General features: G+C 38.0%; 1 protein-coding gene across 1 annotated transcript in view; it reads left to right on the forward strand.

The window, feature by feature from the left end:
- Positions 1-5,424: 5,424 nt before the first annotated feature.
- dock2 (dedicator of cytokinesis 2) overlaps positions 5,425-13,309 on the forward strand; it is a 135,446-nt gene continuing 127,561 nt past the window's right edge. Inside the window, exons 1-8 of the mRNA XM_084719135.1 lie at positions 5,425-5,585; positions 7,799-7,882; positions 8,757-8,797; positions 8,990-9,045; positions 9,135-9,231; positions 9,324-9,472; positions 9,683-9,818; positions 11,125-11,282. Coding sequence (XP_084575261.1) covers positions 5,549-5,585; positions 7,799-7,882; positions 8,757-8,797; positions 8,990-9,045; positions 9,135-9,231; positions 9,324-9,472; positions 9,683-9,818; positions 11,125-11,282 — 758 coding nt within the window. The 5' untranslated portion in view covers positions 5,425-5,548. The remainder of the gene's footprint in view (positions 5,586-7,798; positions 7,883-8,756; positions 8,798-8,989; positions 9,046-9,134; positions 9,232-9,323; positions 9,473-9,682; positions 9,819-11,124; positions 11,283-13,309) is intronic.

Raw genomic sequence — 13,309 nt, forward strand, 5'->3', positions numbered from 1 at the left:
TGTCTTTGGCTCTGCCTCAGCTTCTGTGGCCTTGTTCATATCTTAGCTGGTGCTGAATTAAATTGTCCTTTGTCTCTCTTTGTGCTTTTTCTTTCTGTTAGAGACTATCCTTCGGCCTGCTGTTTCTCTTTGTTCCTTCATCTGTATATATCACTTCATCTCTTGCTGTAGCTGTCTGTTGCATTCTTCACCTTCTTTCTTTACACACACCTTTAAGCTCCACCCTTATTTCTCCTTGTGAGTCACAGCAGCAAGGTTCCAGTTTTGTTCCACTGCTCGATAACATATCTTTCTTTATCATTTCTTTCTTTTTCTGTCCTTCTCTCATTCTTTCTTCATCTTTGGTTAACTCACACACAAAAAGTGTCACCTCCCCTACATGCCCATACTTTAATATCAAGACCTAAGCCCACATCCGTGGTGTGTCAACACCTCAGCTCTGTCCCCTCTCATGTTTCCATAACAACAAGACTTCCAGAGTAACTTTTGACATTTCTGAGTTAGGATACCTGATTTACATGCAACAGCCTCATCAGTCATTTGGCTACATATGTCATGTCTTTCATATATAAGACCATATTTGGGTGTTCCTTGGCTTTGACGCCTTTGGGCCCCAGAGTTCCCATGCAAGGTAGAGTAAGGAAAGGGACCATTTATTTAAACTGGTATTGAAAAAGGCAGTTGGCATTGGTAACTCAAATTCCATTAGCATTGTAATATAATTTTTTATTATGGGACATTAAACCACAGCTCCCAGTCTGGGTCAACAGTGTGTTTAAAATATGCCATATCTTGAGATAAGATAAGATGAGGTAATACCAGGGGAATAAAAACACACAAAAAATTGAAAAATGAGTTAGAACTCTGCCACCCTCTTTTGGCCGTGTAAAGTAATGACAACATATCTGAGGAGATCAGTCATTTGTTAGTGTTAGCCGCAGGCAAACAGGCAAGACAAATTAATACAAGAAATCACTGACTGGCTGAAGAGAAAACCATCTGTCTGAATCCAGATGCTTCTTAAATTAAAACTGACAAACGGAATTTAAAGCAACAAGCTAAATAAGCTCCTAATATTAGCGTCCACAGAAGTAAATACATCTAATAAAATGATTTCTAATAGCAAAATAGCTTAAAAATATTTGCTGGAAAAAGTTGCCAAATGCAACAATCCTATACTTTTAACAAAATATATTTGAATATGCTAATTGTAATAAATGTTAAACAGTAAGCTAAACTCTTGCATTATGCTTGGCACAAGCACAACCATACTTGCTCCTAGCAGACTGCATCTAGTGGAGAGATTGCAGTTTGCAACCAACTGAATACTCCTCCCTTGGTTGAACAAATGCTTTATCATAATGAAACATATGTCCTGACAAACACAAAACTTAATATAAACTTATAACATATTTTCTTTTGAATAACACTAATACAGTAGATTTCAATACCGTGTATAAGCAAGTGTACACAGTAATAATCACCAATTTTCATAACCTCCCACAACCCTATGCCTTACCCTTCTCTTCCAAGTGTGCAGGTTTGAGGAGAACCTGCAGTGGCGGTTAAAAATGCAAAATGCCTTTTATAGAGGCAGATGTTTGGTTTGTCCATTCTGTTCCGCTTTCTGCCATATTCTTCCAAAAGATCCCACCAAATCGTACACACTGCACCTTTAATTGATCAGTAATATTTTTCAATAGATTTTCTCATCATGCCTGTGTCATCTCAACCAACAGTTCCACTAGTGTATTGTATACATGGTCTTTCTCAGTACTGAAGACGCTATAACTATTAGTAATAAGAAAAATGTCCTCTCTGTAATAGTGGTGATGACACACAGTAACAGTGATAGACATTTACAGCTTTTTGTCTTAATTTTAGTGGTAGCTAAGATTAATGCGTGGTGAAAACTAGTCTCATCAATCATCAGCATAATAAAACTCCAACACATCACCCACGCCACAGTTAAATGCTGATCAAACTGTAAATCAGCTGTTGTGCGTCTGTCAAGTTTTGACAGCTGCATTGCTTGAGAGTCAACCTGCAGAGCAGCCTGTGATATTCTAAATGCTACTTTAGCTGTCCAAAAAATAATATTGGCTGCTTAAATGCTCATGATGTGGAGGAGGAACAGTCAGTCACTGTATATTTACTGTTCTTGGGTAAACTGGAGATGCTTTACGTGCTGCCCTGATGAAGTGACATTTCAACTTAGGGAGACTTAAACTCAAGCTGCAAATATTTAAATAAAAATAGGTAAAACTGACATAACAGGGTTAGAGATTAAAATGGGCAGTTTTTTTTATAAAATAATTCTGCATTATAAGGTGCATTGTGGAGTTCTCTTCTAAACAAACAAACAAACAAACAAAAAAAGTTGTTTACATTCTGTGTTTCTTCCTTGGGCTCTAACAAACGTGTTGAATGCATTTCCTTCCTCATAAAACATTTTATTACAATTAATATGATTTTTTAAGTATTTTTAAATCCTGTATTGTTTACATCCACGCAGTCCTGCATGCCTTCCCTGTCTTTGTTGGCACATTTCTCCATTTCTTGGCACATTACTGTCACATGTGGTTCGGTGGAATAAATGTGAAACAGATGGCAGGATTGTGTATCATGTAAACAGAGATAAACAAAATGGAGACCCACTCAGAGACAAACAGCTCCATAGTGCTACCAGACGTCACAAACTCCTCAGGGAACCTTTAATCCAGGACTCTGTTGCCTTGGGACTGTCATCATAGAATCTGTATGAAGTGAAGTATGATTTTTCAATTACAACCCAGATTTCAAAAAGTTGAGATGCTGTGTAAAACTAAAACAAACAAACAAACAAACAAACAAAAAAAAAAAAAGATTGCTGTGACTTGCAAATCCTTTCAGACCTATACTGAATACCGTGCAAAGATATTTAATGTTCAAACTGATAAATTTTAATGTATTTTTGTAAATATAAACTCTTGAATTTGATGCCTGCAACACCTTCCAAAAGTTGGGACAGTGGTATGTTCACCACTGTTAAATAACCTTTTCTTTTAACAACACTCAGTAAGGGTTTGGGAACTGAGGACACTTGAATTTTGAAAGTGAATATTTTTTTCAATGCATGTTTGATGTATGACTTAAGATGCTCAACAGTCCTGGGTCTCTTCATAAAGCACCACACCTTTCCGATGGGAGACAGGCCTGGATTGCAGGCAGGCCAGTCTAGTACCTGAACTCGAATGTGTCTCGATAGCAGAATATGTTGCTCTAAAATCTGTATGCACCTTTCAGCATTAATGGGGCCTTCACAGATGTGACAGTTACCCATGAGGCCATGGGCACTTACACACCCCCATACTATCACAGATGCTGGCTTTGTACTGGTAACAATCTGGATGGTCCTTTTTCCTCTTTAGGTCAGAGGACACAACATCCATGAGTTCTAAAAACAATTTGGACAGCGCACTTTTCCACATCAGTCCATCTCAGATGAGCTTTGGCCCAGAGAGGTCGGGGCGTTTCTTGATGTTGATAAATGACTTTCGTTTTGCATGGTCTTGCATTTCTAGATGCAGACAAACTGTGTTTACCAATATATAGTAATATCCTTTATTCAATCATGTCGGATATTAATGCAGTAGCATCTGAAGGGTCAAAGGTCATTGGCATTCAGAGTTTTCAGTCCTGGTTGTTGATTCCTCCAGATCCTCTCCATCTTTTAATGACATTACGGATTGTAGATGATGAAATCCTTAAATTCCTTGTAATTGTGTGTTGAGAAATGTTCTTAAAATGTTAAACTGGACTATGGAATTTGCCCATGCAGTTTCTCACAATGATGTGACCTCACCTGTCTTGTGAAAAACTGAATTTTTCAAGGATGCCCCACTTTTTTGTTGCCCCTTTCCCAACTGTTTTGGAACATGTTGCAGGCATCAACTTCAGAAGGAGTGTACAAAAACAAATATTAGTTTCATTTTATCTTTGTACAGTGTTAAACTGGATATATTTTATTTATGTTTTGCACAGTGTCCCAACTTTGTTGCACCCTGAGTTTTAGAAATGAAGTACTTTAATGCTAAATGTTATTTTCTGATCCACAATGTAGGAAAAATACTCTGATATTCCTGAGTGTAGTTGATAATTAGTTTCAAGAGAGTGACCATTAATATTGAAAAAGGTCCTGTCTGCTATGGATGGTTGCTGCCAATTGTTATTATGTCGAGGATGTTCTCAGAATGGGATGTTGCCCTGGCAACATCATCTGAAGCAGGACAGGGACAAGGACAGTATACATTTGGTGAAGGAGAGTTTTCTTTGAAATCTCAGATGAATTTCAGCTTTTATAAAGATTTCTTGAAACAAGCAAAATCCTATCAAGGCTGAGGATTTTTTCAGTCTTATGTTTCTTGTTGTGGAGGGAGGAGAGAGGATGTGAGGACAACACAGGGATGAGTTGTGGTTATTTATAGATGAACATAACATGAAGCTTTATTACCTGTTATGGTGCTGCTTCTTCCAACTTAAAATACTTTTCACAAGCTCGAGGGATGATGAAAAAAGAGAAGAGGTGACAGTACAATGCGTGAAAGACAGTAGGTGACAGTTCAGTGACTTTGTAGTAGGGACAAAATGATTGACCGGACAGACTAACATTTGCCAGCAGCATTTTGCTGCTCACAGACTGACAGTTAAAATCTCACCTCCATCACATAAAATTTTGTTTCCTATGAGATCTTGCAAGATCATGCTCCCTCTGGTAAATAATCTTAATATAATGATATAATAAGGCCTGGCTGTAACCTGAAGCACTTTTAGAGAAAATGTAAAAGTTATTTAATAGTCCAGTTTACATCCAATTTAATTTTACATTAAAGAAAAGTCACAAAAATGATTGTGTATTCTGTCAATTATAGCTCTTAAACTGAAAATTGGAATTGGCAGGTCAGACCCATAAAAAAAAAAAAGAAATCGGACTTGCCCAAGAAAGTTGCAATCCGTGCACCTCTACTTTGTGTCGTATCTAGTAAGTATATTGTTGAGATCTGAGAATGGATCACAAATGTAACCTGCTTTCTGTCACATTTAATTACATCTACATCTGTAGACAAGTACAAGGTGCAACCGGGCTCTAAGAAGTACAAGAAGAAGTTTCACTTTTGACATTGTGGGTAATTTTGCATACCATACACCTCACTTTCTAACACTTCGGTAACAGGAGACACAACTTGTCGATGCTCTATATTCAGTTATAATACAAATAAGGCAAACCAAATGAGCAAAATGGAGACTTCACACTCTGTGCAGGCCTGTGGGCTCGGCAGGACTCCACCTTGTTGTACTCACCCACTTCCCCTTAACCGCCTGAAGGCAGGAAGAGAAGAGAGACAGAAGAGGAAGAGAGGCAAATGGGGGATGGGCTTACTGCTTTCATTTAAAGTAAAAAAAAAATACAGAAGTGAGAAGTGTAGCAGACACTGAAAAAAGACACAGAGAAATAGGAGGAGAATCAGAGAGACAAGTGGAGAGAGGAGGTAAAGGACTACATACAATCATGGCTCCTTGGGCAGCCTCGAGGCAGTACGGTGTAGGTAAGTCAGTATGTGCTCACTTGTGTGTGTCTTTGTGTGCGTGTGCATGCACATACATGTTACAGTGTCTATAGTGTCCCTCTGTTTAGGTGTGATGGTAAACTGTCCACGCTATGAATAAGAATGAGCAAAATAGATGCCCATGACTTCCTGCTTAACAGGACGTAAGCAGGTGCTAACGGCCTCACAGAACCTCAGGATGTACACATCAGATGTAATCCCTCCAAGAGAATTTAAATCCTAAAATCATATTCGCCGTCTAACTTCAGTGCAACAGAACTCATATAAGGGCTACAGGGGACTGTGTGTGAGGGATAAAATCAAACAAAACTACCATCCACCCTAAGCTGATGGAGAAACGAGTGGTGGTTAGTAGGCAATCTCCATGCATTACACATTATGCAGGGCATAAGTACAGAAGCAAGAAGATAAATGATTCCTGAACATGACAGTTTTAGGTGTGGAAAGATTGATTTTGGCACTGGGGACAAACCCTAGACTGTGAAAATGCAGCTTTTCAGTGCAAACTGTAGTTTATCTGCTATGTGGGTTGAATATTGCCGAGCTGATCAGCATGTGTTGCCGTAAGATATGAAAGGCAGACAGAGACTTAGCAAGAATACTGATTTCTGACTTCTAATACAGATTTTAATAGCAGAGGTTCACTAGCCTGTCACAGACAATGCATTGATTTATCAGTTACTCGGAATAAGTGACGCATACGAATAGTTTGCATTATAAAAAGTGAGTGAAGACATTTTAAAATTTACATCCCAATACTTCTACAGCTTATAGTTAAACTATATCACTATCAATTTACATTGATAATGAGAATGAATTCATAAAACCCATTCTGAATAAATTACTAGTATGATTAACTATTAATTCTTGTTTATCTACTGTATTTCAAGTGAATGTCTTCCTGGTCTGGGTAAGACTACAACACAGGAAGTGGAGGAAGAAGGGAGGAAGTTATACCGTTAAATACTGCGCAAAGAGTTGATACACATATGTTTTTTCACTTTTTAAAGCATTCATATGTCTAAATTTAAATCGAAAACGTGTGCTACGCTTTAAAAGGTCAGAAGTAATACCTTATTTAGTGGTCATTTTATTGCTGTGTAATTGCTGCAAACACCTGTTGCTACCACTACAGTGAGCCAAATCTAAGGCTGCAACTGTTTGTCATAATCATTCTCATTATACTTACAGTTTCCCCAGAACCTGAGTAGACTTATTTGATGGTTACGGATATATGCAGCTCACTATCGGACATAGAAAAGCAGTAAATCCTTGCAATTGATTGAGGCTTTTCAGAAGGATTTTCTTTCTATCAACTAGCTTAACCGATGGATCTAATCATTTTTCGACTGTAAAATGTTACATAAGCAAGTTGACCTGCCAACAGTCTATCATGTCACCCATGAGGAGGTGAAATATGGGCTTTGTGGAATGTAGGCAGGAATAAACTTTCAGCTTTGTTGGTGCTGTTGTTGTCGTTGGTTGCCCCTGTTTGACAGGTGTTCCACACTGCCTCTCTGCATGCATCTATTTTCCACTTCTTTCACCTTAGTTTGTAAATTGTTTTCTTCCGCTGATGTACTTGTCATAAAGTGTATCTCCATAGGCATCAAATCCAAAACTTAGTGTGTATTTCGGGGGAAAAAACCCCAAAATTTATCCAACTGAATATTAATTATCTTGTACTGCATTCAACTGAATGTAGGTCGAAAAAGGAATATGCAATTTGTTGCATTCTGTTTTTATTCATTTTTTACACACCAACTTTGTTTGAAATCAGGGTTTTAAGTGACAAAAATATCTAGACATGTATAGATATATATATAGCATTGTATCAGCGGTGCTGTGCACAGTTGCAGTGTTACACTTTACGCATTGTAATAAACAGATCTTACAGTTTTATACAAGTGAAAATAAAAGCACCGATGACTTGGGCAAAGACAAATGACTTAGGGCTGCATGTTTACACGAGAGAGAGAAACAATACAGTTTTGTCAGGACAGTCACTCAACTCCATGTTAAAATAAGGATTATTATGAGACATCAGATTCAGCAATCGTATCACAGTCATTGTGGTCAGAACCCCGCTGGCAGAGATGCATCTCACAAGCTACTGTATACAGGCTAGCTATGGACTTTTTTTCATCATACTTTCATTGCTACATTTCTCAGTGTCACTTTTTCTTTTTTAGTTAAGTGGAATTTTGTTGGCAAAGGAGAGAAGCAGCTTTCTCTTGAGGTTGGAGATACGGTCCACATCCAGGAAGTCTGTGATGGTAAGAATATCTAAAAACATGAAAATGTTATAAATAATTTAACATAATTTCTTTTGTGTGGTGCTCCTAAATAATCTTTTTTATGCTGTTTTTAACATGTTTGAGTGCATCATGTGTTTTTTTTTTGTGTGTGTGTTACATTTGTCCATCTTTTATGGGCTGTAGCAGGGGCAGGGTTTTAAAGCTAGAGTGAAGATACTGATAGCAGATGATAGTATATGATGTAAGGCATCCATTGGTACCAACCATGTCATGCCACCTTGTTAGAAAGGGGGCTAAATAAAGCTCCATAGATAGGCTAAATGTGGTTTTATGCAAAAAACATGCAGCTGTTTTCATGCTGTCTATTGCTGCCTATTCTAAAAACACTAATACTGATACTAATAAATTTATCACTTCACATTTGTTATGTTGTGCTTATGAATAACCTTGCTATGCCGTTTTTTAAAATGTTTGTCAGTGAAAAAGTTTAAGAACTGCTAATATTTTGCATCTGATCATGCATGTGGCATTTCGTAAAAGAAAGTAACATTTATCCATTTTATAAATCAGCTGTCAAACAAAATAAAAGTATCTAAATGACAAATTCTATAAATTAGTTGCTACTTACTACAAGATTTGACACAAATTATACTATGTTGTTTTTATATACAATATTTTTTCTGGGGTATTTCACAGAATATATTACATTATATATATAATCTCAAAATATCGAGAAGTGATATATGATAAATAATTTTATTACACAGGAGTACACAAGTATTTGGTTGTTGTTATACCAGCTTAAGATTGTATGCATCCCAGTTGTCCCACGTACAGTAGAGATTTCAGAATGGTGTGATGGCAATAAGATGACAGTCAGTTTGTCTTTCAGGATGGTACAGAGGCTACTTGGCAAGGAACAAAGCACAACAGGTAATAACTCATACATGCATAATCTGTTTTTTACACCAGACTGTGCATCACAGTCATTTTAACAGGAAGGTGATAATTGCACATAATGCATGATGTTCAACCAGTTTTATTCATTTCTAGGTTTGTGGAATGGAAAAGTGAGAGATGTAGATTTTTGTTTAAATTCACCTTTGCACATATATTCCTCTCCAGGGAGTTTTCCCTGCCAGTTTTGTCCATCTTAAAGAGGTCATCATTGAAAAACGAGGGTGAGTTGAATTAAAATGTATTCTTCTGTCTCCAGAAGTTATGTTTGGAAAAAAAGGTTACGTTTTCATTTATGTGTGTGTGACTACAGAGATGAGGAGATCGTGATATCTGCAGAGATGCCCCTGGTGAAGGAGGTGACCACCACGCTGAGGGAGTGGGGAAGCATATGGAAGCAGCTCTTTGTGGTAAAAAACAAAAGGGAAAAAATAAGGGCACATACACTTTTTGTTTACATGAATATGCGTGTGAGTGTAACTCCATATATCTACTTGTCCAGGCCAATAAGGAGGCACGTGTGAAGCAGGTCCAGAGGCTGATGTGGGAGCTGATGGAGTGGCGTTCCCAGCTCCTGTCCGGCACTCTGCCCAGTGATGAGTTCAAGGAGCTCAAACAGAAAGTCACCTCCAAGATTGACTATGGCAACAAGTATGTCTACTCAAAAACAAAATCGCTTGTTCACCAAAGATGCTCCCATCTCATCTACCTCTTCACATGTTCCTGTATCTCCTCTCTTTTCAATCCTCTCCTCCTTTCCATCACCCCTCTGTCTCTTTCATTGCCCGTTCTTTGTCCTCTGTTCTTTGTTCACCCTCTGTCGACCTCCCTAATCCTAACCTCACCCACTTTCCACTACAGGATACTGGAGCTGGACCAGGTGGTTCGGGACGAGGATGGGAATATCTTGGATCCAGAGCGGGCCAGTGTCATCAGTTTGTTTCGAGCTCACGAGGAGGCCACAACCAAGATCAATGAACGCATCAAAGAGGAGCAGGTAAGGAAAGGGAAAAGAAGGCAGTGCAGTAGGGAAAGCAGAAAAAACCTAGGGTGTGCTGATTGATTGGCTACTGATAATAATTTTAGTTTGATCAGTGGGCTTAAAAAAAGGCAGATTAGAAAAAAATGATCAGAGGACAAAGTGGCACGGTCTGAAATTAAACCTCACAAACGTCAAAGACATGTAGATTTTCTGTTCCGAGTAAAATCATGGAAGCCTGTCTGGTAAATGTTGGCACCAAAATAGTTATATTATGTATAGTCTGCATTTATGTACACACACACACACACACACACACACACACACACACACACACACACACACACACACACACACACACACACACACACACACACGCACACACATACACACACAGGGGCTTCATGTTGCAATTAGGTGCACGTCACAAATTCAGAAATCTGTACTTGGATTGTCATGAAGTTTGTATAAAAAGGGAAATATTCCAATATCCCATGGGCAGATTTTAAAAAATGGTAAAAAAAAAATCTCCAAGCACTCCTGTGATCATTTTTAAATTGTTTTATATGTTGTTAATGAATAGTTACATAAATAATACTGCATAATAAATGCAAGGGTTTAAATAGACCCCATGATCAGTGATCAGCCCCAAACATCCTGATCAGAACTTCTGAAGAAAGAACACAACCCTGGAATAAGAGGACCAAACAGAAAGTTAGAATTAGACTTTAATTTATCTAGAAATTTCTTTGACATTGCTGTGGTTTGGCTCAACTAGACTCCCAGAGACATATGCATCATGGGATTCTTCCTGGGGAATTGCTCTCTCCTTTCATGTGGATATAATATTATAAAATGTAAACGCTGTTGTGAATTAGATATGGAAAGGATCATAATTTTATCATTCATTATCAGTGTATTAGTTTTTTTAAAATAAGAAAGCGGTAAAATGAAACTACATGGAAATGCCACAGATAATAATTTCACTTGCCAATCATGTCTGCCAACTAGTATTCACTTTCTCACTAAGTGACCTGACTTCACTTCGACTCCATGCAGCCTGTTTTATATTTCAACACTGGTTCATTAGTAAGAAGAGAGTGTACTTTATTATGATTTTCTTGTTCAGTGATTTTCTTCTCCCATACAAACCCACAATCTGGGTGCTGCAGCTGGTGAATCCAAGACTTAAACGGCCACCTATTGTTAATTGTTACAACCGGATTTGTCAGGACCCTGAAATGAAGGCTTTTGGCTCACTTTATAATCGTGTTGAACCCTTGTCAGAAAGTTCACCTCTGACATCTCATGTTCTCTTCCGCAGTCCAACGTCCAGTCAGACCACAGTGGGATCTCAGCGCGGATCCAGTCTTCCCCCACACACAGCCTCTATGTCTTTGTCAGGAACTTTGTGTGTCGCATTGGAGAGGACTCTGAGCTCTTCATGTCCCTCTATGACCCCATCAAACAGACCATCATCAGGTATCACTTTTCTTGTCCTTCGTTCTTAACAGTGGTCTTTTCAAGTTGATTTGATTATTTTCTGATTCCTTTGCACATTTAAATGTCTGTTCAGGCTTCAAATAGTAAACTGATGGTGACTGATGATGATATTGAAGTCTGGCAGATTTAATTTAACTCTCCATTCATGCATTCAAAATCAATTTTTGGGTGTAGTGGTGAGTTACATAGAGATAGCTTATATTATATTGAATTTCATATGTCTCGAATTGAGAACATAAGACAAGTAAACTATGCAATAAATAAAATAAAAAGTTGAGAAAATTAAAATGAAGTGGCCTTAGCCTCCACCACATTCCTGGAACTAATTTTCTGTCTGAAATGAATAAAAATACCTTTGAGGTTCAGATTTCTTTCCCTCACCTACATCCCTCAGCTGTCTAAAACACACACACACACACACACGCTCTCCTCTTTTCTATTATATCTATTATATACCTCTGTTTCTCCTGTAACCTTGCTTTTCCTCTCTCCTCCGTTGTTGAACCCCACTAAATTAGAACAATGGTGTGCCAAAAATAAGAATACAGAAAACACAAATTATAGGGCAGCAGATAGTGACTGGCAGCGCTCTGTGGTGGCTGACAGGGCTGATGCTAAGTCCTGTCACTCACTGTCATAGCGGGTATATCTGTGTCTCAGCCACAGCAGCTGAAAGTATTAAGATAGACCTGGATCGATTATCGTTTTTTCAATGTATATCCACTACCACCATCCAGTCGTCTCTTATAGGCCATTTTGCCTGACTGTCTTCTGTCTCATCTGTGTTATAGATATTAGGCACATCAGGGATATCAGATCTTTCTCAGCTTTTATTCACCTCAGTGTCCCCGTAGACACTCACCTGTCTGTCTGTTCATCCCTCTGTCTGTGTCTGATACATACTTGAATGTCAGGAAAAGGCTTTTGGGAATAGAGGGGTTGTATTTTTAGAACTTGAATAAAATGTATCATGCAACTGCATTGGGAACATTAGTGGATTCACATGCATGTCAGGAGTTGACTGGAAGTTTCAAACTTAATTCTCCCAAAAATAATGTACTTTTTCGTCAGTAAACTGCACATAGCACTGGTTCCCAACCTGAGAGTCCCGGCACCCACTAGGGATCAACAAAGCTTAATGGGGGGTTTGTGAGACATTCCTGATTTTAAAGGCATAATATACAACATCTACCTTAAAAACAATGTATAGACTTATATAATCAATCCCTTTATATCATCACATGTGACCCAGTAGAATGTGTGGTGGTGTCTATATCTGCAGAGACCTTGCTATCTGCCAGTACTTTCCCTTATTTTCTCATTATTTTGTTATGCTCAGGAACCTTTGCCAACCCTAAATGTTGGTATTTAATGTCCTGGAAATAAGACTCAACCATCAACTATCTTTCTGGTGTGTTTACGAACGACTTGGACAAATCTGATTTGAAAACTGACCTACCTTTAAGTAATCTAAGAAACCTTTTTAATAAAATATACAGTAGGCCTATATTGTAGCATTTCATTCATTTCTGTCAAGAATACTAAATGGAATAGTTATTTTTTAAAAGTTGAGATTATTATTTAATAAATAAATAAACTTCTCAAAGGATGAGGGCAGAGCCTTCACTCTTATGCGTTAAAAATGTAAAAATGCAGGTAAAACAGCCAAAGAGCTAATGCAACAATTGCGAAGTGTCAGGGAGAAGAAACCATTTGTCAAAAAAAAGCAAGTTAAGAATGTACATTTTTTCACAGGAAAACATCTAATCAATCATCCAAACTGCTAATTTTATACAAACTTCCTGCAGTTATTATGTCACTATTTGGCTTAATTGCAATCATTTGTTCTGTGCTATTATTGTTAGGTGTTGAATATACTATGGGATATCCATAAAATATGTCACATAGTCAGGGGTTATCAGTTTACTTAGTGATAGCAGAGGGGTCCCTTAAGGGAAAGAGCTGGGACACAGCGGCATATAGTGTGCCCATGGACACCAAACAGG

The sequence above is a fragment of the Lutjanus erythropterus genome, chromosome 5 (genome assembly GCF_056507025.1).
Source record: "Lutjanus erythropterus isolate fLutEry1 chromosome 5, fLutEry1.hap2, whole genome shotgun sequence".
Taxonomy (NCBI): Eukaryota; Metazoa; Chordata; class Actinopteri; order Lutjaniformes; family Lutjanidae; genus Lutjanus; species Lutjanus erythropterus.